The 25,862-nt window shown below is 44.6% G+C and overlaps 1 protein-coding gene across 1 annotated transcript in view; it reads left to right on the top strand.

Moving 5' to 3' along the window:
* The window catches only part of SPATA16 (spermatogenesis associated 16), a 552,592-nt gene that overhangs the window by 311,323 nt on the left and 215,407 nt on the right, over positions 1-25,862 (top strand). Inside the window, exon 5 of the mRNA XM_069212614.1 lies at positions 7,924-8,071. Coding sequence (XP_069068715.1) covers positions 7,924-8,071 — 148 coding nt within the window. The remainder of the gene's footprint in view (positions 1-7,923; positions 8,072-25,862) is intronic.

The raw sequence follows: 25,862 nt of genomic DNA, 5'->3' as shown, positions 1-25,862 counted from the left end.
CAAACTGTTTGGGGCCAAGGCTGATTCGGCCTTAGAACGTTTTAAGGAAAGCAGGGCCACAGCTAAGTCGTTAGGGCTCCAAGCTCCTTCTGCCACGGCCTCTTCCAGATTTTTCAGGAGGTTTCGTGGATTTGGGCGTGGCTCTTCCTCCTCTTCCTTTCGGGGAAGATATCAGCAACCTGCCTCTTCCCATCCCTATAGATCTTTTAGGGGGAGAGGTAGGGTCCGCACCAGAGGAGCCTCTCAGCAGCACTCTGCCTCTTCCTCATCCTCTGGCGGGGTGCAGCAGGGGAAGCAGCCTTAGGCTTCCACCATTTCCCACTCACTCCTCTCCTGTAGGGGGAAGATTACAGCATTTTCTCACAAAATGGAAGACTGTTACAACGGACACTTGGGTTCTCAGTATTGTGGGAAAAGGCTACACCCTTCCCTTTCGGGAGTTCCCGCCCCTCATCCCGCCCCGCCCTTCTTATTGTTCAGAAGAACACCTCCTGTTGCTAGAACAGGAGGTACAAGTCCTCCTTTCAAAGGGCGCGTGGAGTTGGTCCCAGAGCAGGAAAGGGGTCGAGGATGTTACTCAAGGTATTTCCTGATTCCCAAGAAGGATGGTCGTTTGAGACCAATTCTGGACCTGAGGATCTTGAATTGGTTCCTCAAGCAGGAAAAGTTCAAGATGCTGACCCTAGCACAGGTGCTTTTGGCGTTGAACAAGGAAGACTGGATGGTGTCTGTCGACTTGCAGGATGCTTACTTTCATATCCCGATACTCAAGTCACACAGGAAGTATCTCCGGTTTGTGGTGGGATCGCAGCACTATCAGTTTGCGGTCCTTCCGTTTGGTCTTACTTCAGCACCTCGAGTCTTCACGAAGGTGATGTCGGTGGTTGCGGCAGAACTCAGAAGGAAGGGGATAGCAGTATTCCCTTACTTGGACGACTGGTTGATCAAAGCCAAGTCCCCGGAGCTTGTGTCTCATCATCTGCAGTCAACAACCCAGTTGTTGTTCGACCTGGGTTTTTCGGTGAACGAGCCCAAATCTCACCTAGAGCCCTCTCAGCGCCTCCTGTTCATAGGGGCAGTACTGGATACAACATTGGGTCGGGCCTTTCCTCCGCCTCAGCGGATTCAAGATATTCAGGATTTGGTTCCAATGTTTCGAAATGGAGCGGTAGTTCCAGTCCTCAAGGTCCTTCGTCTGCTCGGTCTGTTTGCCTCCTGCATTCTGTTGGTCACGCATGCACGCTGGCACATGAGGGCTCTTCAGTGGTGCCTCCGAAGGCAGTGGTCTCAACACAAAGGGGATCTAGAGGGTACTGTCAAGATCTCCAGAGATGCTGCTGTGGATTTGAAGTGGTGGATTGCAAGCAACAATCTTTCACAAGGAAAGCCGTTCCAGCAGTCGCCACCAGTGGCCACAGTCATAACGGATGCTTCCACTCTAGGGTGGGGAGCTCATCTGGGGGATCTGGAGATCAAAGGTCTTTGGTCTCCAGAGGAACAGATGTTTCACATCAATCTGTTAGAGTTACGGGCTGTACGTCTGGCTCTCAAGGCCTTCCTCCCTTCCCTTCGTGGTCAGTCGGTACAGGTCCTAACGGACAATACTACCACGATGTGGTACATAAACAAGCAGGGAGGAGTGGGGTCGTACCTTCTCTGCAGAGAAGCTCTTCGACTATGGTCCTGGGCAAAGGACCATCAGATTTGCTTGATAGCAAACCATCTGGCCGGAGTCTTGAACGTGCGTGCGGACAGTCTCAGTCGCCATTTCTCGGCAGACCACGAGTGGCGTCTCCATCCAGATCAAGTCTGTTTAATCTTCCAGAGGTGGGGGTTTCCTCGGGTAGATCTGTTTGCCACTCGAGAGAACGCGCATTGTCCGTTATTCTGCAGCCTCCAGTATCCGATGCAGGGAGCGTTGGGGGACGCGTTTCAAATAACCTGGTGCGGCCAGTTGCTTTACACGTTTCCTCCCAAACCCTTGATTCCTCGAGTATTGAGGAAGATTCGCCAGGACCGGGCTCTAGTCATCCTAATAGCTCCGGATTGGCCAAGGAGGGTATGGTACTCCGACCTTCTCCAACTCTCAATGTGCCCTCCGCTCCGTCTCCCTTTCAGTGCAGACCTCCTCTCGCAGTCGCAGGGACAGGTTCTACACCCCAACCTCCAGAGTCTGCACCTACATGCCTGGAGATTGAACGGGGCAACCTGAGTTCCTTCTCTCTCCCACCTGAGGTAGTGGATGTTATATTAGCGGCCAGGCGACACTCCACTAAATCTATCTACGCTAATAGATGGTCTAAATTTGTTGCGTGGTGTGGAGAGAGGCAGATTGATCCTTTGCATGCTCATCTATCGGACGTTTTGTCTTTTGCTCTGTCTCTAGCGCAGAAAGGTTGTGCAGTGGCTACCATTAAGGGTTATTTATCGGCCTTGTCAGCCTTCATATGTCTTCCAGACCAACCATCTTTATTTAAATCCCCTATTGTTATCAGATTCTTGAAAGGTCTTCTAAATAAATATCCTCCAAAGCCATTCGTTATGCCGCAATGGGATTTGTCCTTGGTCCTGACTTTCCTTATGGGGTCCCCTTTTGAACCTATGCATTCTTGCCCCTTAAGGTATTTGGTTTTAAAAACAGTCTTCCTGATAGCTATAACATCAGCAAGGAGAGTGAGTGAGTTGCAGGCCTTATCAGTAAAGCCCCCTTATACAACTTTTTATGGGGATAAGGTGGTGTTGAGGACCAAGGCTGCTTTCCTCCCGAAGGTTGTTTCACCCTTCCATTTGGCTCAGGCAATTACTTTGTCCACGTTCTATCCTCCGCCTCATCCTTCCAAAGAGGAAGAAAGACTGCACCGTCTGGACCCAAAGAGAGCGTTGAGCTTCTTTATTGATAGAACAAAGGATTTCAGGCTGGAGGATCAGCTGTTTATTGGATACGTGGGCAAGAGGAGAGGAAAGGCAGTCCACAAGAGAACACTATCCAGGTGGGTTGTTCTTTGCATTAAAATCTGTTACTCTTTGGCAAAGAAGGATCCTCCTGAGGGCATTAGAGCTCATTCCACCAGAGCTAAGTCGGCCACTTCGGCCTTGGCCAGAGGTGTTCCTGTGGTCGACATCTGCAAGGCCGCAACTTGGTCGTCCCTTCACACTTTTGCAAAACATTACTGTTTGGATTCTGAGGTTAGAAGGGACGGCCATTTTGCACGGTCAGTGCTGCAGGATTTCTTGGTTTGACCATTTAGGCACCCACCGCCAGGCGTGGTACTGCTTTGGGACTCTATTCATTAGGTGAGGAATCCACAGGTAGTTGTATCCATCAGAAGAACGAGTTACTTACCTTCGGTAACGACTTTTCTGGTGGATACATTAGCTACCTGTGGATTCCTCACGGTCCCACCCGCCTCCCCGTTGCCTTTCTGGTCTTGCCAAGTAATCCTTGAGTACGCTCCTCTTGGTCTTTAAGGATGCAATGGACGTTGTATATATATTATATGTATATATCTTTGTGTATATACTTGATGTGTAGATATATATTTAAAAAAAAAGAGAGAGTTTATATATATATATATATATATATATATATATATATATATATATATATATATATATATATATAAAAGATTTACAGTTATTCATGCAATGTTGTGTATTTTTACAATGTAATGGGATGTTGCCTTGCTCTTTCATTGCATTGCCTGGTTGTTCTCATGCACGTAAAAAATGATTGGTACTGATGTCCGCACGTCGTCGAGGACCTCTTATTGCCTGTATGACGTCAGACGGCGTCGCGTGGGCTAGAGTGACGTCCTCGTCGACGTGCAGAGACTAGTAAGAAGATTTCCGTCGAATGCTGGAGCCATGGGAGTATTCATTAGGTGAGGAATCCACAGGTAGCTAATGTATCCACCAGAAAAGTCGTTACCGAAGGTAAGTAACTCGTTCTTTAGCGTCATAAAGCTTCAAGTGACTCCTTTGATTAAAGTCAATGCAGATTTTCAAGCCCCTTTACATTTGCAGATTTACCAGTTGCGCACATTTGCATTTCTTTAGGGAAGGAGACACCCTGGCAAGAAGGCCTTTTCTTATCTGTTTGCCCTTCCCTCCCTCAGAGCACAGGAGACTCTCTGCCTTTCAGTCCAGTTGGGGAAACTGATCTGTCCTAATTACATTTTGCCCTTTCGGCGAAAGGCTAAAATTATGGACAAATGCTATCCGTTAAGCCTTTCATCACGGACAGCAGACCGCACGGCGAAATTACGGACAGTCTGTGAAAATTACGGATGAGTGGTCGCCCTACTTCTGGGCCTCCATTGTTTTTCCAGGCCAGGAAAGTTGAGTGTCGGTCACCATGCACCAAATAGGGTGGGGCGAAAGTCACTGGGACCTGGCAGCCCTCTGGTGGATGGGTCCTCAAGTCATGGGTTTTCTAAGGTGAAGCACGCTGAAACTGCACTTTCAGAATCCTTCTGGTTCTCTCACCTGTATATAGGGCAGTGGAGCTATAAGTTTAATCGGAGGGTCTTCTACTTTGATTTTGTAGATCTTCTACATCCCCTAGACAGTAAATGGCATCATTAATCCTTTCACAAAATTCACCTGCCTGGAAGCACTAAGGGGCATATTTATGCTCTGTGCTGAATTAGCATCAATTTTTTTTTACGCTAATTCAGCACAAACTGAACTCCATATTTATATTTTGGCATTGACATGTCTAGCGCCAAAATATTGGAGTTAAGTCATTTTTTGCCTGTGAAAAACTACTGTGCGTCCATGAGATGCAAGGTAGGCCTTCCTGGGCAAAACATGATGATATGTCCTCAGTGCCATATTTATCCTCCATGCTAAAATCAAGCACAGGGGATGGGGGCCTTAAATAATGGTGCTAAGCTTGCTTAGCACCATTATTTCACGCCTGGGTGTGGGCAGGCATTAGAGGACATGTGGGCCTTTTTCCATGGTCAGAGACCATGGAAAGAGCCCACAGGTGCCCTTCCCCAGCCCCAGGGACTCCTACACCAGAAGGACAGCAGAGGATGAGGGACCCCATCCCAGGTAAGTATAGGTGAGTAGAGGTAAGTATTTTATTTTATTTTTTGCAGTGCCATGGGGGGGCCTACTTTGGCCCCCTACATGGCACTGGGCCCAATAGACAGGCACAGGTCACATATGTCCCCTGGGTATAGCCATTGGGGTGGTGGCCATGACTCCTGTCCTAAGACAGGATTCATGTCTATGGGGTTTTAATGTCAGAAAATGACGCTAGTCTGGTTAGAGGCAGTATTTATGCCTCTGCCCATACTAGCGTCATCCTTTGATGCTAAACCCCCTGTCCTCCTGCGCCTCCCCCACCCGGCTAGCGTTCTTTTTTTATGCCTTACCAATGGCTACCGTCACCCCATGAATATGACGCCCGGCCGGCGTCTTGGGATGGTGCTAGCCGGCAGTATACTTTTTGAGGCTAATCTGCGTTAGTGCAGTTTTGCGTAAAAAAGTATAAACCAGGGCCTAAAGGCCGAATTTAAGAAAAAGTGGCTCTGCATTCAATGCAGCGCCACTTTTCCTGCACCCCATGCGCCTCCCCCTAACGCCACCATTTGTGCGCTGTATTTATGATACCGTGCACCATGGCCGTATTAGGAACAATAGCGTCAACATTTTTGACCATATTGTGGTGCTTAGCAAAGTGCAAGCAGGCCCATTGATTACAATGGGTGCGGCATTTTAATGCTTGCTTTCAGGGGCAACAACACCAACATTTTTGTGGGCCTCCTTGCACCGGAATGCCCCCTTTGGATATTTTATGCATGGTGTATGCATAATGTGGTGCAAATTGTTGGAAAGTGGTGCAATGCATTGCGCCACTTTGTATATATGGTGCTGTGATTTTGCAAGCCTAACGCCACTTTAGTGTAAAAAAAAAAAATGACACTAATATGGCACTAGGCCTTCTTAAATTTGGGCAAATGACTGCTGCCAAAGACAAGAGCATAACTTCATTGATTGCTCCAATGGCAGCCAAGATCTCTAGGTGGCAGCATTATCTCATATCTAGTATATGGCTGATGAATGGAGTTACAAAATGCATTTTAGAAAAGGTAGCAAATTGAAACAAATTGGGCGAAGGCTTACATATTGGTAATGCGACTAGCAGATGAATTACCCCGCATTAGGACCTCTTGAGCAAATTTAAAAGTAAAAAGTATTGAACTTTTTTTAGATTGAGGCTAAAACAAGTAAAACTACAACTCAAGTCTCCTCGTGAGCAGTTCCAGCATTTTGGAACTCCGTTCCCATCCTTCTGAAATTCTGGTAAGCTTCTGAAGGAATCTCAAAATCAACTTATCGAACCAATATTTCAATAAATGTCAACCCTGATCATACAATGATTGTTTTTATTTTGTCCCTGGTCTTAATCCTAGCCTTTTAGTTATAGCTTTCTTACTTCCCAATTGTATTTCTTCTTGTCCTTTCTTTTACCTGTCCCACCTGATACCGCCCTCCTACCTCTGAGAAAACTCACTTTTGTTAGTTTTCATAACTGCACACTTAACCCTCCCCCATCAGGGATCCTTGGATAGAAAACACTATGGTTTCTTGGATGCCCATGGCCCACTTGTTCTCCTGCGTTCACCTTCCTTGATCACCTATGTTGTTCTTTGAAGCTTGAATTAGTCATACACACGATGTTCTTTCTGAAGCTCTCCGTCAATGTTGTTGCTTGTGTGGCATGCTGATACCCCTGGATCTTGAACAAACATGTAATAAATATGAGAACAAAAATTACCTGGTGCTGCTCACCGACATAGAAAAAGCAAAATAGATGTTCCACTCTTTTGATCACTGTGATATAATGTCCTTTTTCAGGTTTGCTGGCTCACAATGTCTATTATTTATCCAAAGGAGTCAACATCTTCAACACCACAATGGTTTTGATTGTTCCTAAGCAGAGCCAATGCTTTTAGTAAATGCAAACAGGAATGCTACTAAAGTGTATCCTGTACGCATCAGTGCATGGCTATTGTTCCAACACTAGGCTCTGGGTCGAAATCAGGTTTGTGGGAAGAGTGTAACATTCACAATTGATAGTCTTCTGTGGTAGACCACATGTGTATGTTGAGATCATAGACACCTATTTCCCATCATCCACATTGGTCCCCTCCTCCCTCAAAGGCAATTGTGTGCAGCCATGGTGGAAAGGAAGTGAGGCCACCAACTTCACGTTAGAGTAGAAACAAAAGCAGGGGAGTGGGTGAACAGAGGTATTAGGAGAAAAACTAATCACAAGAGGGTGGAAGGAAGGTTACATTAAGGAGAGTGGCAGTCAATCAATTGGCCTGTGCCCGGCTTGGTTAAAGAAGGGGCTGAAATGGAATTGGAAGTAGAAGTGGAAGTGCTGTGGAGGGGAGAGGACAGTGGTTGCTATAGAAAAAATCGCAGCATGCTTGGGAGAAGAAGATGAGGATGAAAGGCAGGGAGGGGGGAGAAAAGTGGGGTTTTTAAACTATCTAAATCTTGGTCTGCACAGTGGTGTAACGCAAAATGGTGGAGCCCCTTGCAAAATGAGATGAGGAGTCCTGAGTATCCCACATTTCACAGATATTCATTGGCCTAGGGCTGAATTCAATGGTGTCCGCCTGAGCAGTTGCCATCCCCCTGTGTTCCAGGGGACGCAGGGACCTGCATTCCACCCCTGGGTCTGCACTATGTTTCAGGTCACAGTAACTCCTTAACACATATAAAAGGATGGGTTGCTTATCTATTGACATTTAGCTATTGACATTTTTCACTCCATTTTATATTGCTTAATTTCAACATAACTTATAAGACATAAAAGGCAATTATCAATTCAGGCTGTTAATTTCATAAAGCCTTGTGTAACCCCACCTTTTTGTCACCTTATGTTTGTATATCTTTCAGGCTATGATTGAAGAAGCCATCACCAGAACTGAAACTTTTTCTGTGATGTACACACCATTTGCAATTAAACTACGGGCAGACAAAACTGAAAAAGTGAAAGAAGTTTTTGCAAAACAGCATCCCAGTTACATGGAGTACGTGTATACAGGTATGGCATCTATTTCATACATTGCATGGATACTGTGCTTTGAGATTACTTCTAGTGACTGAGGCAAGACATTTAGGTATGGTTCATGACATGTTCCTGCTACAGTCTGATCTTCACGTGTTTGTGTATTTGTCTAAACCGCTGTAAAGGGGAAGGGGGAAGAAAGTAAATCACTGGCTGGATGGATTAGCTCTTTGAATGCTTAGTGCCGAGTTTTGTGTATATAATGTGCACTCGATCAGAGCCATGCTGGGTTAATTCTAGTTAGTTAAAACTAAGGGCCACATGTACAAATTTAAATGTTTGCAATTCTCTATTTGGTAATCGCAAAGGCCCATGTACAAATGTGTGTTTCACAATGGGTCACAGATAGACCTACCTCATAAATATCAGTTTGCGAACCTTTGACAATCACAAAAATCACAAGAATGGTGGCCACTGGTGCCAGTAGCCCACCATGTCTGTGATTGCTTTCCAATAAAGCAATCTCTTTTTTTTTTAAATACAGCCTGTTTTCTTTACCAAATCGCAAATAGGGCTTTGTTTGTCTAGAAAAGCCTTTATGCATTCGCAATGGGATGATTATACGAATAGGCACGTTTGCGAACACAAAAAAACTCTGTACACATGGCCTCAAATTCTTATAAAGAAAGAAAAAGAGAACACATGATGATGTGGCAAATTAACCAGTGAAATTGAAGCAGATGTATGGACACTCAGCAGGCTGTGTTAGCTCCCTGTGCAGACAATTACCACTATGTTACTGGCAGTGAAAAAATTAATTGCTCAAAAGTGGATATCTGCAACCACGCCAGCAGTAGCGGAACGGGTGAGCAAATTATAAACGTTATTGGCGATGGAGAAATTGACATGAGAGTTACATGATATGGGGATGGGGGGTTAGATATGAAGTATCTCACACCATATGTCTGTTTACCTATGAGGGGGTGGGCTATTTTTGGGTTGTCCAAAATTGCTGACAGCAGTGAAACTGAGTTACCCTTTAAGAAGCTGATGTCGATTAAACGCAGGTTTAAAACAAAAAGTATTTTTGAGTGCACTTGGCTATAACTCTCTCTTCATATCCAGTGGGGGGTTTTCTAAAGGGGGTGGGTAGTCTCATTTGAAGTAAAAGAAATGCAGTAACACATTTATCATCGAAAGAGCCAACAAAATATAACTGAAAGAAAAAGGGAACATTTTCCAGGAAGACCAACTTTTTAGGTTTTTACCTTCATTCAACATCTTTGCAAGTGTCTGGTTTAGCCACACCATAGAAACTTGAAAGGACGGATTAACATGCAAAGCGTCATCTGATCTTCTATAGTTTCTCATTCAAAGACTCTGCTGAAGTCACAGAACTCTCCCAGGATGACTTCCCAGACATATTAAACATGCAATTACTGAATGTCCAAGACCAAAACTGCCTTCTCTCCCATCTTATTTATTGCTTCAATGTTCTCTTTGCAGGCGTCCTTGACTCCTATTAGATTGAGGACCAAATGTACACTGATGACGCACAACTCCACCAGAGCCCATAGAAAACCCCAGGGACTTTCTCACATTATCCTAGTGTCTCTTGCATACTCATCTGTGGTTGCATCATAACTAGCTATGCCTTAATGTGGGAAAACAATAGCTCTTCTCTTTGAATTGTTCATCCCATCTCATCTCCTTATCTCTTGACCCAAGGATTTCCTTTCTTCTCCTACCCTGATGAACCAACCATTTAACCTTGGCTTGATCTTCAAAAGACATTTCTCATCCTCTCCACAGATAAATGATGCCTACAGAACCACAATCTTCCTTTTTGGGGTTCTGAAAGTGATCATGGCATTGCTATATTCCTCTCAGAAAATGGCTTGTGTCATGTCCTGTCTGAAGTATGGTAACACTCTATACAGGCCAGCACTTCTTCTGTCTCACTAAGCTCAAGAGTTCAAAATAATGCTCCTCGACATGTGTTCATCCTCACACATAATGACAATGTTACTTTTGCTCTTTATTCACTCCACTGGTGGTATCCAACCAGTTCCTATCCGAGCAGGACAAAACTGATTTGCATATGGTTGGGCCCAAACTAAGAACCCATGGTGACAAAACAACAATGGAATGAAATCCTACCTCAAGCAACTTCCAGTGGTTTGACTTATTACGAACATCCCTCCCATCACCTTTTGTGTGCTTGGTGCATTGCTATAAGTGGCAATGATATATCTAGTCTTGAGTCCCATGCTCACTCTTCCACTGAAACCAAGTTACACCTGACAGGAGAGCCGCCAATCAGTGTTAAACCAGTCTAAGGTTGCTCGTGTTTCAGTTCAGGTAAGACCTTTTCTGACAGTTCAGGCTTGACTGTTCCTATTGGAGCAGAGTGAAGGTTGATTTGCATATGGCTGGGTCCAAACTGAGGTGTCATAGTGGGCAAAATAATGATGAGTTGAAATGCTACCTGGAGAGATTTCCAGTTGTAAGGCCTATTGCAAGCATTCCTCCCATCACCTTTTGTGTGTTTGATGTACCAGAACATGTTGTCTATGTTGTATCCAGCCAATTAACAGGGTCCCATTGTGAGTCTACCCATATGCCCCTGGGGGTTAAGTATTCCCACAGTAGAGGGAATTTGAAAAATGGAGCATTCCGAGTGGTCAAAAGGGCTTTTTTTGCCATTGGTCCGTTGGTACTGAACTATCTGATTGGCTGGTCGCATCATCAACAGAAGTGTTGCTGCCCAAATATTTTTTTTTAACACTCATGCACTTAGCCCCCTGTCCTGAGTTTTAAAAAACAATAATGTATAAGGTGGTAGTGTAGGGGTGCCCTGATCCCCTGGTTCTTGTGAGGGGCCCAAGAAGGACCCCTCTGGGGGCCAAAAAAAAAACCAAAGACTTTTGCCCTGCTGGTCCCTCAGTACTTTTGCAGGACCCAGAGAGGCGCTCCCATGAGGTGCCGTAGGACAGCATAAGTGTTAAAAAGTGAAGCTTGCACCATCACACAGTACCTTGGAGGGGTGCTTCTGTCAGTGAAAAAAAATATTTAAAAAATTGTAAATGTTGGGTGGGTGCCCGTTGGTGCTACTTGACTGTGTGGGTAGGCAGAAACCCACCTGCAGGAGGTAGGGCAAAGGGCCTGGCTACAGGTCATACCATGCAGCCGAGGCCCTGCTGCACAGGACTGTAATTCATGTGTGGTGGGGGTTGGCTGCCAGAGGGAGTTGGGCCATGCTCTGTAGTCAACATTTTGCCACGCACTGCCAAAGCCATGTGCAGCAGGGGGTTGGCTGTCCATTGGAGGATAGGGGCAGGCCTGGACACTGGCCCTTGATAGTTTGGCCACAATATTCCTGTAATGCATTATTCATAGCCTCAGTATTCAGCATCACAATCGATTTCTGATCAGGTATCAAACAATCATCTGGACAACACCATTTGACATTTCTCCTTTGAACATCAAATGTCAATGCTTCATCAGGAAAAGATGTCTCAGATGCAAAACAACAATGCATTGGACAATCTTGGGACCTTAGTTAATATACTACTCCATGGTTCCATTCCATGTGTTCAATGTTGATTCCAGTTCCATCATTTGAAAAAACGTCAGTGTATTTAAATATATTTTCTTTTCATTGTTTGTACTGTTTAGTTACTTTGACATCATAAAACATCTTTGTAATTCTGGTCTCATAGTACATGTCCTACTCATGTCCACAAACTTCTTGAAGAGACTTTGATTTTTCTATCGGCCGAACATCTTTTTTTTTATTTTAAAGTATATAGGTACTTGAGATCTCCTACCACTGGAAGGGAAAGTTCAGCTCACCTACTGTCTGAGACCTAGCCATATCAGCATGGCCCCAGTGCACACAATATTCGTCTCTTCGTCTCTACCAGCATGATTAACACCTTATAATCTAGAAATGCGCCTGAGAGAAAGCATCCCAAGCAAAAACCGATCTGGAGCCCCAGCTAATTACAAATGAAGCCCGCAGCGTCGCTGGCCTGGCGAACCTTTATTTTATAATCAATACCTACTTCAAAAGCATTTATCACATTACAAATACTGGTCTTCCTTTTCAAGCCTGTAAATTGTGTATCGGAAAAAAATTAAATTGTGGATATTTTCTGCATGTTTCATTTTGCTCATCCACTTCCCTTAAAGGCCCTCGCCATTCTTACATGCTGCAAGGCTTATTTATGTTCCTGACCGGCACTCAGATGACCCTGGAAACATCATCAAGTACCACTGAGCCCTTTAACAGCACACTGGATGATTTCGTGTTATCTCTGCCATGATACATATGCTGGACAAATACATAGAAATTCTGGGGCGTATTTATAGGCCACTAGCGCCACCTCATGCGCCATATTAACGTAATTTATTTTGACGGTAATGTGGCCCAGCAAGGCCAAAATCCCCACGCCGTATTTACAGAGTGGCACAACGCTACATTATGCCTGGGCCAGGCATAATGTATGCAAAGGGGGCGTTCCCTCATTAAGGGGGGCTGGAAAAATGGCGCAAGGAAATCCATGAGATTTCCTTGCCCCATTTATTACGGCACTTTTAATGCATGCTCAAGAGCAGGCGTTAAAAAGGGACTTCCATTCTTTAGAATGGGCCCCTATGTACTCTGCAGGAGTAGCGCTAGTATTTTGGATCTACTAATACAGGGTACACCAATAGCGTCATCAAAAATGACACTATTGCTCCCCACCCCTGTGCCATGGTGTGCAGTATTTTAAATATGGCGCACATATGATGGTGGTAGGGAGGTGCTAAGGGACGCTGGGAAAGTGGCTCTGCACTCGGTGCAGCGCCACTTTCCATAAATCTGCCCCTTTGTATCTAAATGCTCCTTTTTAGGACCCAATGAAGAAATTGAAATGGTTTGGAAAATAAAACAAAGCATAGCAAAGCAAACCGGTCATGCTCTTGAAGAAAATGGGAAAGCGTCCAAGTGAAAAACAGGCAGTATATATTTTTTTGTTTTATTTTATTTGAGGAGCACATCCGCATTCCCCTGCTGTAGGAAATACAATGGTAAACACGCTTAAAAGGTAGTAATTTATTTTGCGAACATTCGTTTTAGTGAATCTGTTCACACGTTAGTACAGTGGTGCCAAAGGCATCCTAAATACATCAGTGCAAATTCTTGGCCGTGCAATTGATTGTAATGCGTAAGATGATGTGGCCTTAATCTGAGGACAAAGTTGAAGCTAGGATAATAAGTTTATGGTAGCTTTAGAAAGAAAGGCCCTTTTGCGTGTGTCAGAGAATGACCTGTTCACTGAGTGGTAAACTTGAGTATTCCAAGCTCTAGCCTCTCCCAGCACAGTTATTATATAACCTCACCCTGCACACAGAACATGGATGTCCAAGTCTTTAATGAAATACTTCAAAATCCAAATTATCCTGTGCCACCCTCTGGTAGCTTGGCACTGAGCAGTCAGGCCTGACTTAGAAGGCAATGTGTAAAGTTTTTGTGCAATAAATCATGCAATAAAACAGTATAAACACCACAAAAATACACCACACAGGTTTAGAAAAATATAGAATATTTATATGAGTAGAATAAGGTCCAAACAATCAAGATTTGATAAGCAGAAGTTGAGATATCACTTTCATAATGAAAAATAGTCTTTAGTTCTTTTGAAGCAATAAGTGTCTCTTGCAAGTACAAAGTAGCTTGTTTGTGTCTAAATAATCTGCAAGGCACTGCAGAGGAGGAGATGCGTAGAAAACTGGGATGTGTGTGTCGGTTTCTCTGGGTGCGCAGAGACGATGTGTCAATATTTTCCACCCAGCAAGGGTGTTGCGTTGATTTCCGGCGCGCTGACTTGGATCCTCTTGAGTTGCGGGTTATTTGGACGCCCCAGGGATGATGCAGAGAAATCCTAGACGTGCGGAGCGAGGTTACAGGACCTGCGTCGATCAGCTGGGCGTTGTAGGGAAATTTCTGTTGCAAGGCAGGCGCTGTGCTGATTCTACTCGCAGGAAGTCGGGCTGCATTGTTCCGGCGCTGCTATGCGTCGATCCAGTGGGGCGTGCGTCGAAGTTCCTGTCACAACGCTGGTGCTGCGTCGATCTCCACTCGGGGAGTCAGGTTGCGTCATTCCGGTTCGGCATGTGGTGACTTTCTCACCACAATGCAAGCTGTGTGTCAATTCCGGTAGGCTGTGCATCTATTTTTCGCCACACAAGGAGTTCTTTGCAGAGATTAAGTCTTTTTGGCCCTGAGACTTCAGAGAACAGGAGGCATGCTCAATCCAAGCCTTTGGAGAGCACTTCTCAGCAGAGCCAGAGGGCAGCAAGGCAGCAGGGCAACAGCAAGGCAGCACTCCTTTTCAGCAAAGCAGTCAGGTGAGTCCTTTGGGCAGCCAGGCAGCTTCTCTTGGCAGGATGCAGGTTCTGGTTCAGAGTTTCTTCCCCAGTGGTATCTTGTCCAGAAGTGTCTGAGTTGGTAGGATCAGAGACCCTGTTTAAATACCCAAATGTGCCTTTGAAGTGAGGGAGACATCAAAGGATGGCTTAGAAGTGCACAAGGTCCCCTTTCAGTTCCATCCTGTCTGCCAGGGTCCCAGTAGGGGGTTGGCAGACCATTGTGCGATGGCAGGCCACTGTCCTTTGACATGCAAGTGTCAGGTCCTCCACCCTCCCAGCCCAGGAAGACCCATTCAGTATGCAGATGTGTGCAAGTGTGACTGAGCATCCTGTGTTTGCGGTTGTCTGAGTGAATGCACAAGGGAGCTGTCAACTAACCCAGCCAGATGTGGATTGTAAGGCACAGAAGGATTTAAGTGCAGAGAAATGCTCTCTTTCTAAAAGTGGCATTTCTAAAATAGTAATATTGAATCCAACTTCACCAGTCAGCAGGATTTTGTATTACCATTCTGGCCATACTAAATATGACCTTGTTACTCCTTTCAGATCGGAATCTACCACTCAAACAGTATATGAGTGTAGCCCTAATGTTAGCCTATGAAAGGAGCAGGCCTCACAGCAGTGTAAACTGAACTGAGGAGTTTTACATTACCAGGACATATAAACTACACAGATACATGTCCTGCCTTTTCCCTACATACCACCCTGCCATATGGGTTACCTAGGGCCTACCTTAGGGGTGCCTTATATGTAGAAAAAGGGGAGTTTAAGGCTTGGCAATTATTTTTAAATGCCAAGTCGAATTGGCAGTGAAACTGCACACAAGCCTTGCAATGGCAGGCCTGAGACATGGTTAGGGGGCTACTTATGTGGGTGGCACAATCAGTGCTGCAGGCCCACTAGTAGAATTTGATCTACAGGCCCTGGGCACATTTAGTGCACTTTTACTAGGGACTTATAAGTAAATTAATTAAGCCAATTGGGTATGAGCCAATGTCACCATGTTTTAAGGGAGAGAGCATTTGCATGTTAACACTGGTTAGCAGTGGTAAAGTGCGCAGAGTCCTAAAACCAGCAAAAACAGTGTCAAAAAGTGGAGGGAGGCAGGCAAAAAGTTGATGGTGACCACCCTAAGGCTGTCAAGTCTGATAGATAGATAGATAGATTGATCGATCAATAGATACCCTTTTAAGCTAAGAGTGGCACATAAATTATTCAGAAAAAGTGAGCAGCGGGCTCTGGGTAGTTCTCAAATTTAGGTGGAGAGCAGCTCCTTTCAATGGAGCACCCTCCAACACCACCGACACTCTGTACATGCTCACCCCAAATATCTGTTTCTCCAGCAGAGGTTTAATCATACATTAGAACAGTGCCATCCACGTCGAGCTAGAGAGTGGCAAAGCCTTTTTCCATTTTTACATCATAGGACTAGAAAGTAACATCCACACTCAGCTGAACAATGACAAAAGCCACTCACTACTCCAGGCACAGTATTGCAGCTTTAGATTGGTAAAATACCATCTAAGCCAACCTGGAATGAAGAATTTTACATGTTTCACTCTATTTAGAGCTTTTCCGAAAGGTATAGCTTTGTCCACATACCACAAGGGAACACCCAGTATAATTCAAGAGAATACCCTTTCGGGCTTTGAGTGTCACATCACTCATGCAAAAAGGGAAGCAGGGTCTGTCCTAAGTTTAGGAGGAGAGCAGCTTCCTTCTGTGGAGCTCCCTATAACCCCGCCAACACTCTGATTCTTCTCACCTCTAATATCTGACTCTCTAGCAAACTAAGGGGCATATTTATACTCTGTTTGCGCCGGAATTGCGTCGTTTTTTTTTACGCAATTCCGACGCAAAACTAACTCCATATTTATACTTTGGCGTTAGACGCGTCTAGCGCCAAAGTCCATGGAGTTTGCGTCATTTTTTAGCGTGGACACCTACTTTGCGTTAATGATATGCAAGGTAGGCGTTCCCGTCTAAAAAAGTGACTCCGAGGCATGTGTGCCGTATTTACACTCCCGGGCAAAATTCACGCCCGGGAGTGGGCGGGTCAAAAAAAATGACGTCCAGCCGCTTTTGCGCCGTTTTTTAGCGCCTAGACAAGGCAGGCGTTAAGGGACCTGTGGGCTCGGAAGGAGCCCAGAGGTGCCCTCCCATGCCCCCAGGGACACCCCCTGCCACCCTTGCCCACCCCAGGAGGACACCCAAGGATGGAGAGACCCATCCCAGGGAACTTAAGGTAAGTTCAGGTAAGTATTTTTTTTAATTTTTTTTGGTGGCATAGGGGGGCCTGATTTGTGCCCCCCTACATGCCACTATGCCCAATGACCATGCCCAGGGGACAGAAGTCCCCTGGGCATGGCCATTGGGCAAGGGGGCATGACTCCTGTCTTTGCTAAGACAGGAGTCATTTCAATGGGGGTTGGGAGTCAGAAAAAATGGCGCAAATCGGGTAGAGGTGAAAAATTTGCCTCAGCCTGACTTGCCCCATTTTTTGGCGCCCAAGCTCCATATTCCCCTACGCCGGCGCTGCCTGGTGTACGTCATTTTTTTCCACGCACACCAGGCAGCGCCGGCGGCTAACGCCGGCTAACGTCATTGAATAAATACGGCGCCCGCATGGTGCTTCAGAATGGCGTTAGCCGGCGCTAATTTTTTTGACGCAAAACTGCATTAGCGCAGTTTTGCGTCAAAAAGTATAAATATGGCCCTAAGAGCCTCATTACGAGTCTGCCGTTCTTCTGACCACCAGACTTGCAGTGGCAGTCAGACTAGTGCACTACAGGCAGTCCAACTGCCAAATTATGTCCCTGGCGGTCAGACTGCCAGGGCCCCGCTGCCACCACCAGGAACAAGGTTCCCTACAGGGCGGAGGTGGTCAGAGTCGTGGTCAACCACAACGGCACTGAACTCAGCTGACCACGATTAAATTTTATGCCAGCCGTTTCATAGCAGGGACCCCACCACGAAAAGGCTAGCGGAAACCCAGGGCTGGGGGCTCCCCTGGCCAGCACCCTCGGAATGCACACTGTACGCAGTGGCAGCACAGGGAAAAACATAGGTATGCAATGTATTTGCACATCCCTGTGTTTTGGAAATTACCCAGCTCGGCGCAGCAAAATCTAGAGAGACTCCTGCTCTGCCCTGTGGTGCCCATCCAGTTACTGGGATCCTGAAAGGAGAAGCTGGCAGCCTAAGGGGAGGAAATCCACGCACAGAGCGCCATGTGGGGAAAAGATCAGCTCAACTCCGAACTGCGGCTGAAGAAACAACGTGCTGCTGGCTCTGTGGCTGAAAATCGAAGCTCGCCGGAAATGCGTCTGAAGAATCGATGCACGGAGCTAGAGAAACGATGCGCAGGATTGCTGACGGAGGCTGGGAGATCGCAAACCCGCGCTGCATGGTTTTTGGATCATCTTGCGGCTGGATTTCCTATGCAAACACCGCTGGGCGTGTGAAAACAATGCAAGGCCTGCGCGGACCCGAGAGTGCTGACTGGTTTGACGCTTCGCTCTCCTCGGAGAGAAGAAACATAGCACCCCGACCCACCGAAAGGAGAAACAACGCAAGGTCTCGCTCGTGAGTGAAATAGACGCATCGCAAGCCCTTTTTGACGCACACTCGCCCGTGCGGGGTTATTTTTGACGCACCCAAGGTACATTTTCACGCTAACAGTGTTCGTGTGTGTTTAAAACTACATGAAGACTCTTTTTGCTTTTTAATTGATAACTTGACTTGCGTATTGTGGATTTTTGTCATTTTGGTCTTGTTTTGTTTAGATAAATGTTCTCTATTTTTCTAAACCTGTGTCATTTTGGAGTGTTTTCATTAAGTTACTGGGTGTGTTGGTACAAATACTTTACACCTAGCACTCTGAAGTTAAGCATACTGCTCGTGCCAAGCTACCAAGGGGGTAGGCCTGGGTTAGCTGAGGGTGATTCTATTTTAACCTGACTAGAGTGAATGTCCTTGCTTGGGCAGGGGGTAACCTGACTGCCAACCAAAGACCCAATTTCTAACAAAAAGCATTATTCTTTTGGACTTTGACCACAGACAGGGTCCTGGAGGGACACCCCACAAGTGTCAGGGTCCCGCTACACTTTCCACTTATATGTTGCTTTATTTTCATTGTCAGAAAACAGGGTCCAAGTCCCCGAGTCCTCAAAAGGTGGGTGAAAAATGTATCTTTATGTTGTGGACAGCAAATAAGAATTCTTCATTGGTCATTTTTCCTTTGGTACTCCCTCAAAATTACAGCAGGTCTGCAGCGGCACAAAAAACTTTTTTTTTGCACTTTGACCCCAGAGGAGAGCCCCACCTTTTCTCATCTGGAAACTTCTTGTTGAGGTTCCCGAGGGTGCATACCTCCACCCTGATGTATTGGCAGAGCCTGTGACCTCCAGCCACAATATACACATGTGACTGCTGGGCTGGAGTCAGCTCTAAATTTGGTGGACTGAGCATTGTTGGGTTGACAGCAGTAATGTCCTTCGTCATCCCGATAGACACTACTCCATTCATCAAAAGCTGAATCGGGTCCATTTCCAGTAACGTGTAGCGTGAACACGGAAGAACCATAATTTTTTTAAGCTGTTGAATAGCTTAACTAAAATGTAGCACGAAAAACAATTTTAAATAAATTTAATATTTCCCCTACTATGCATGGATGTTAATACTGGTTTGGCTCCCAGCATATTTTGTCATTGGACTATAGAATGTTCAGGCAGGACATCATCTACCTAGGTTTTCTAATGTAAAGGAACACTAAAAATATAATTAGGAAGTATTATTTAATAGACTTCCAAGCAACTGCTATGGATTGCTTTAGGTGAGGGAAGTTATACCTAAACTTATCAGGAAAGATTAAGGCCATTTAACTTGATTGCATGTTTTAGAGAATCTCCTACATCGTAATCTACACAATTTAAAGATTATGACAACAGTATACAGATTTGTTTATGGTTTAAAATAAGTGGCCTGATTCACAAGGGTAAAATAACACTTTTGTGTAAGTCTCTGATATTTTGCCTTTCACAAAGGTTTTTTTTTCTAGTAGTATCTTTGCAATTGCGGAGTTGCTGCACATAAAAAGATAGGACTGTCCTATCTTTTTATGTGTTGAGACCCCATGGTCATAAAGGTACTACTAGTAAAATACCTTTGTGAATAGCCAACAGTTGTGAACTTACATAGGAGTGTTGTAAATCAGGCCCAAAATGTCCAAACCTCTTTAGGCTCTACTAGAGAGAATAAAACAAATCAGTGGCTTTGCCTTTTTCATATCTCTTTAGAAATGATGAAGCCATTTTGCTTAAAAATTGACATTTTGGGGTTAAAGATTATAGGTCAATATTACCTGATTGGTACTACATTGCAGAAACTTCAGTAAATGTTTCCCATTACTTTGTCCCCTGAACACAATTCATATCATCTTATCAAAGATAATTGGTTGGCAATTAGTGTGTTTATTCGTCCTCTTATCCTGCCTGCAGATGATATCAACTTGAATTAAGGAATATTTGGAAAGAAATATTACAGCTTATTCACAAGATTTGGTTTGATAAAAAATTTCCACAGTAGCTTTCAATCTGTAAAGGAACTGATAATGTTAACCGTGACCTCAATGTACAGGATTGATTTTGTTTTTGGTGAAAACACCATCACATGTAACATTACTGTTTTAGACCATTTACTATCACCCTCTCTAGCCCCACACTATAGTCACCAACATTGACTCAGTCAGGGTTTTATGGTTGTCAAAAAACAATATTGAATCAGGCATTGATTTGATTGAAGATGTATTTCTACCCTCAAGACTGTCTACTGTTTTCTAGATGTATTAGGGTAACTTGGTTGAGTGAAATATGAGCGGATTTCTATACATTGTATGCTTAACTATTGTTTTTGCACCCTGTTATTGTTATTCTTGTTTCTGATTTGTTCTTTGGAGAATCTACTCTTATCTTAGTATTTATGGCTGTGTTTATGCCCATGAGAGACTGAGGTTTATTTAATAGAAATTCATATTTACTCTAAAGATTTGTAACACTGTTGCTTGACTAGTAAGGGCTATAACTTCACTACACTATCTGTAGTTGTACCTGTAGGTTCTGTTGTGTAGCCATTTTAATTATAGCTCCATGCACATTAGTTTAATACATTAGGCCACTGTGCACCTTGGCCTAGATATATTTTAATCAGCTTTGCATTGTTATTTTTACTATAACCAGTTTTACGGTCTTGTTTTAATTTCTTCTATCTAACGGTTTTGTTTAGCCCAGCACTGTGTTCTCAAACAACACATTCTTGATCTTGTGCTTCAGTCAAGGCTTCAGGTTGGTACATTGCCGGTGAACGTGGTAGAAGTTTAGTCTCCAACATTCGTAGAAAATACACATCCTTACGTAGGGACATTTTCTTAGAACATCAGCTGTGTTAATATAAAAACACTTCCTAGTCCCATTATACGTCAAGAGGGAGATTCCAGCCAGGGAACCACAACTGTACGCTGAATGCTTCGCTGAAGATGCTAACACAGACTACAGGCCTTCGCTCAGGTATGAGGGTTGATGTCCTCCCTGGGGAACCAGAAAGGCAGGATTAGAGCTTAACATGCTGTGCTCAAAATATGATTTAGATAGAAAACAGTCCATTGATCCTAGTGGCAATATGATAGCATTATTCTTATGCTTCACTCTTATCGTCACCATTTTAATATTGTTGTGTTGTGTCGTTCTGGTTATTGCAGCTCACGCTTTGCTATCTAAAATTAAGTTGTTTTATTAAACCAATTTTTAAAACGTATACTGCTTTTATTGTCATTTATATAGGAGACCAAATTGTGAATGAGAGAACCGGGTGTGACCTGAGTGACCACGACTTCCCTTAGAAGTATGATATGTCATGCCCTCGGCTGCCCAATCATCTCTACCTTTCAGGAGAAATGAGGCACCGCTAGTTAGCCGGAGCAAAACCCGGATTTGGAGCGACAGGTGTCACCCACCGTGGGTCAGACTCAGTCTCCCACACTGTGGAGGATCTTGCTGCTCAAAATTCAGTAGTCTCATTAGAATAATGAGAGCCAACACAACATGGCGCCGCCAACGTTTGGTCAGGTTCTAATTTTCGGGTCCTCCGCAGTATCTCTGTCTCATTATATATAATGGCACCTCAATACCGTGTGTTGAGGATTTCCACCACAGCTGTGTAGGTAATCCTATTACAGCTGGTGGTTGTTCAAGCTTGAACCTTAAAAGGAAACCCCATTTTGGCGTGCCTTCTCTGAACTCATAGTGTTACTATCATGGTGAATCCCCAACATGTACAAATAGCTGTTAATATGAGGCAACCTCTCACAGCACACTTACTAGCAAATAGCCTAACGGCCCAGGGAGGTCCAGTCACTATCGTGATGGACGCCCACGCAGCTTATAGAACAGAACTTTTTTACTCTTGGGTCACATTTCCAGCAGTTGATGGGAACACAAATACATTTCACCAATATACACCTGCGAACGCGCCTGGACAATACACAGCGTACGCATATTGTGAGATTCCTCTATCTTATCAAGAACATAATAATTGGCTTGATGGCGCCCTACCCCATACAATATTACCAGTAAGGTTCGGTCCACTAATTAATGACGGTCCTACCTGGCCATTATTGGCCACCTATACACCACATCCTGTGGTTGGAAATTTAGCGGTAGCTGAGGTTTGTCGCTTATACATTGAGTTAATAGCAATATATAGACGATTAGTACAATTCGTGATGCAAACATTAAATACAAACCCAGCACGTGCTGCTCCAGCACACCCACATGCAGTAACACCAGGTATAAATCCTGCAACTGTACATTCGATTATGGGTAAAGTACCCGCCAAACGAGAAGAAACTCCGTTTTGGTTAGCACAAAAAATTAATCCGCTGGAGGCAGTATTTCCCCATACGACCCCTCAGGATAAACATAGAATATTAACGATGTGCTTGCCCTTTGGGATGGTCCCTATAGTAGAAAGCTGTAATACCTGGGGTACGGTATTTGCCGCGCTCTACACAATGGCACACAGTACACCGACGCTTGCCAATTTACCGGAAGTGCGGAAACAAATTCAAGATGAATATGGGGCTGCCCCGGCCCTAGATTTGGGGATGCCATTGATGGGCAATTTTGCCACAGTGTCCTCAATCATTTTAAGTAACCTTAAAGGAGAAGCAGTCGCACTTGCAGTGCGCATGCAGCTTCGTGACATTCCGCAACAAGACCAAGAACGAGAGCTGCCTAAAATAATAGCGGAAACATATTCAAGTATCGGTCGAGATAGCCTAGGGGCCAGACCACAAAAACCTCAATTCCAGGGTAAATCAAATAAAGATAACTCCAAACAACAACTTGAGGGTAATAAGAAACGCTGGGATAAAAAGTAACAAATGCCTAAAAAAGAAAGGGGAGAATCTCCACGTACGGAGACTCCACAAAATAGGTATAATCTCAGAAATAGAGATAATATCAAAATGCCTGATAGATATCAATATACTGATACGCGCCAATCTCGTTCCTTTCAGGACTCATCGGAAAAGAGAAATGAGAGATGTGGGCAATCAGAGCGAAGAACAGAGTACGTGAAACCGAGACAGGAATCACAGCGCTCTTCGGAGGTTTCTGTTAAAAAGGAAGAGAAAACTGCCCAACAAAAGCAACAATTTAAAAAGAAAAAAGTGGCAGCAGTCGCAGTTCAACATGTCACACAGGAAGAGGGTCCTCTTGAAGAACAAGAATTGGGCTCTAGCATTGCTAGACAGCACGGCAGAGGTCACAATAGTTAGCCGGAATATTCTAGAGCATCTGGAGCTGAAAGCAACTGATGACTTTATACAAGTAGAAACAGCGGACATGCGTGTCTCCAAGCCTGATAGGGTGTACAAACCAATGCTGCAATCAGAAGGAGACATTGAACGCACAATAAACGCAATCTTTTGGGATCGCATAGTAAAAGTGTATGATGTCTTGTTGGCCGAACAAGATTGGCCGCCTGACTTTGTCCGTACCTGCCCATATGGAGAAGATGTCATTAAGCCTTCCTTCTCAACCCTTGTTCCAGAGGAACTAGCTGAATCCTATTCCATTGAATGGGCTTTAGCACAAGCACCTGCATTATACAGAAATCACGTAGGGTGGGATAAAGAATCCCCCTACCATGTAATTCCCATTAAAAGTGAACCTCAGCCACAACCGCAGTATTCTATAAAACATGAAGCAACCGCACCCGTGAGGGAAATACTCACGCAATTAGAGTACCAGGGTGTGATTGAACCCTGTGTCTCGCCGATGAATAATCCTTTATTCCCCATAGCTAAACTGGACCATTCACACAGAATAGTCTTATACTACAGACATCTAAACAGTCATACACGCACCTATGCTATACAAAATTCACATAGCTCTGCACTAATGAGCAACATAGTGCGAAAAAAATAAAAAACAACATTAGACATTTCGAATGGGTTTTTCTGCCAGAATATTGCACCTGAAAGCAGAGACTTAACAAGCTTTAGCACACTAGGCTCTCAGAAACAATTCTGTTGTTTACCTCAGGGGTATAAGAACAGCCCAGGACTGTTCACGGCTCGTGTCACTGCCATTTTACATGAGATCGTCCCTGAAGCATTGTCCTATGTAGATGATATATATCTCACGGATGATGAATTACTACAACATTTATGACGGGGAGCCCGCATTGTTGAAGGGTTTGCCGAATTTGGCTACAAATTTAACTTTAAAAAAAACAAAAATTGCCTTCCTCTCAGCGTTCTGTTTCTAGGATATGAGCTGTCAAGTGAAAGGAAGAGCCTAGCGCCACAATTTTTAGAAGAATGCGCACAGTTAAAACCACCGAATACGATAAAAAAACTCCAATCATTATTAGGTTTCTTAAACTTTGGCAGAACCTACATTCCAGATTATGCTACACGCATAAAACCTTTATATGACTTAATACTTCCCGATTTTTCAAGTAAATACTGGGCAACTGAACATACACGCATTCTTAGAGAACTGTAGACAGACATGCTTGCAGCACAACATTTTCACACAAGGGACAACAAAACACATTTGGTCATCAGGGTAATAGCTGTGGCCATCGGTTTCACCTATGTGACATTCAATGACAGTCCCGATTGCATACAAATCACATTTGTATTCAGCAGCTGAACAACGCTTTGCTCCCACAGAGAACATTCTCACTGCTGTACAGATGGCTGTTATTAAAGAAAGACCTCTTGCCCAAGGAAAATGCATTATTGTTGTTTCTCCAATCCCAGCCCTATAGGCTGTTACAAAAGCTAGCGTTCCGAACGCAAAAGCACTACATCCACGTTGGATACAATGGGCTACGTCTCTAACAGCCACTGATGTAGACTACATTTTTTTACCCAAAGTTACAAACTCAGGAATTCCTACAATATGAAGTAGAATATCCAGTTCCAGCAAATACCTTGCCTATTGATCAGTAGCATAGAATAATGTACACTGATGGCTCTGCACAATCCGCAATTGGAACCAAACATCAATATTCTGCTGCTTGCGCAGTCGTAAGTGGCTATATGGAAGGGGATAAATTTTGTCCTCTACATACCTTTACACAGACCCTTGGGGATTGTACAGCACAATTTGCTTAGCTAAAAGCTCTGCTGATGGCACTGGAACACACGGATCCGGCACAGCTTACGCTGATTGTTTGTGATTCATATTATTGTGTCCAGTCCTTTAATGAATACCTGCATTATTGGCGCCAGAATGGGCTCAGAGACTCCAAAGGCAACACCATTAAACACAGACTTTCTGATGGATACAACTACCTGTGGATTCCTCACCTAATGAATACTCCCATGGCGCCAGCATTCGACGGAAATCTTCTTACTAGTCTCTGCACGTCGACGAGGACGTCACTCTAGCCCACGCGACGCCGTCTGACGTCATACAGGCAATAAGAGGTCCTCGACGACGTGCGGACGTCAGTTCCCTTTTTTCCGTGCATTCGAAACGGTTATCTTCGAGGGAGCAACTGTTACTTTTGTGGTTACAGTGTATTTTTGCTGCGTAGTCTTTCGCTGTGGTAATAATGTCGCAGAGAAAGTCTGGATTCAAGCCTTGTCGTGAGTGTGGAGGCAAGATGTCGGTGACTGATCCTCATTCCGATTGCCTTTGGTGTTTGAGCTCCGACCACGACGTCTCGACTTGTGATTCATGCCAGCACATGAATCCAAAGGCCCTCAAGCAACGTGAGGCGAAGCTGTTTATGGCGAAATCGAAGGAGAAGCATCACAAGAAGTCTTCTTCTCCAAGACATCGGCGTCATCGAGACTCCCGGCGCCGTAGAGAATCTCGGCGTCATTCGAAGGAGA

This window comes from Pleurodeles waltl, chromosome 11 (assembly GCF_031143425.1).
Source record: "Pleurodeles waltl isolate 20211129_DDA chromosome 11, aPleWal1.hap1.20221129, whole genome shotgun sequence".
Classification (NCBI taxonomy): domain Eukaryota; kingdom Metazoa; phylum Chordata; class Amphibia; order Caudata; family Salamandridae; genus Pleurodeles; species Pleurodeles waltl.
The sequence above is the reverse complement of the archived record's forward strand: the minus strand, read 5'-3'. Positions and strand labels throughout refer to the sequence as shown.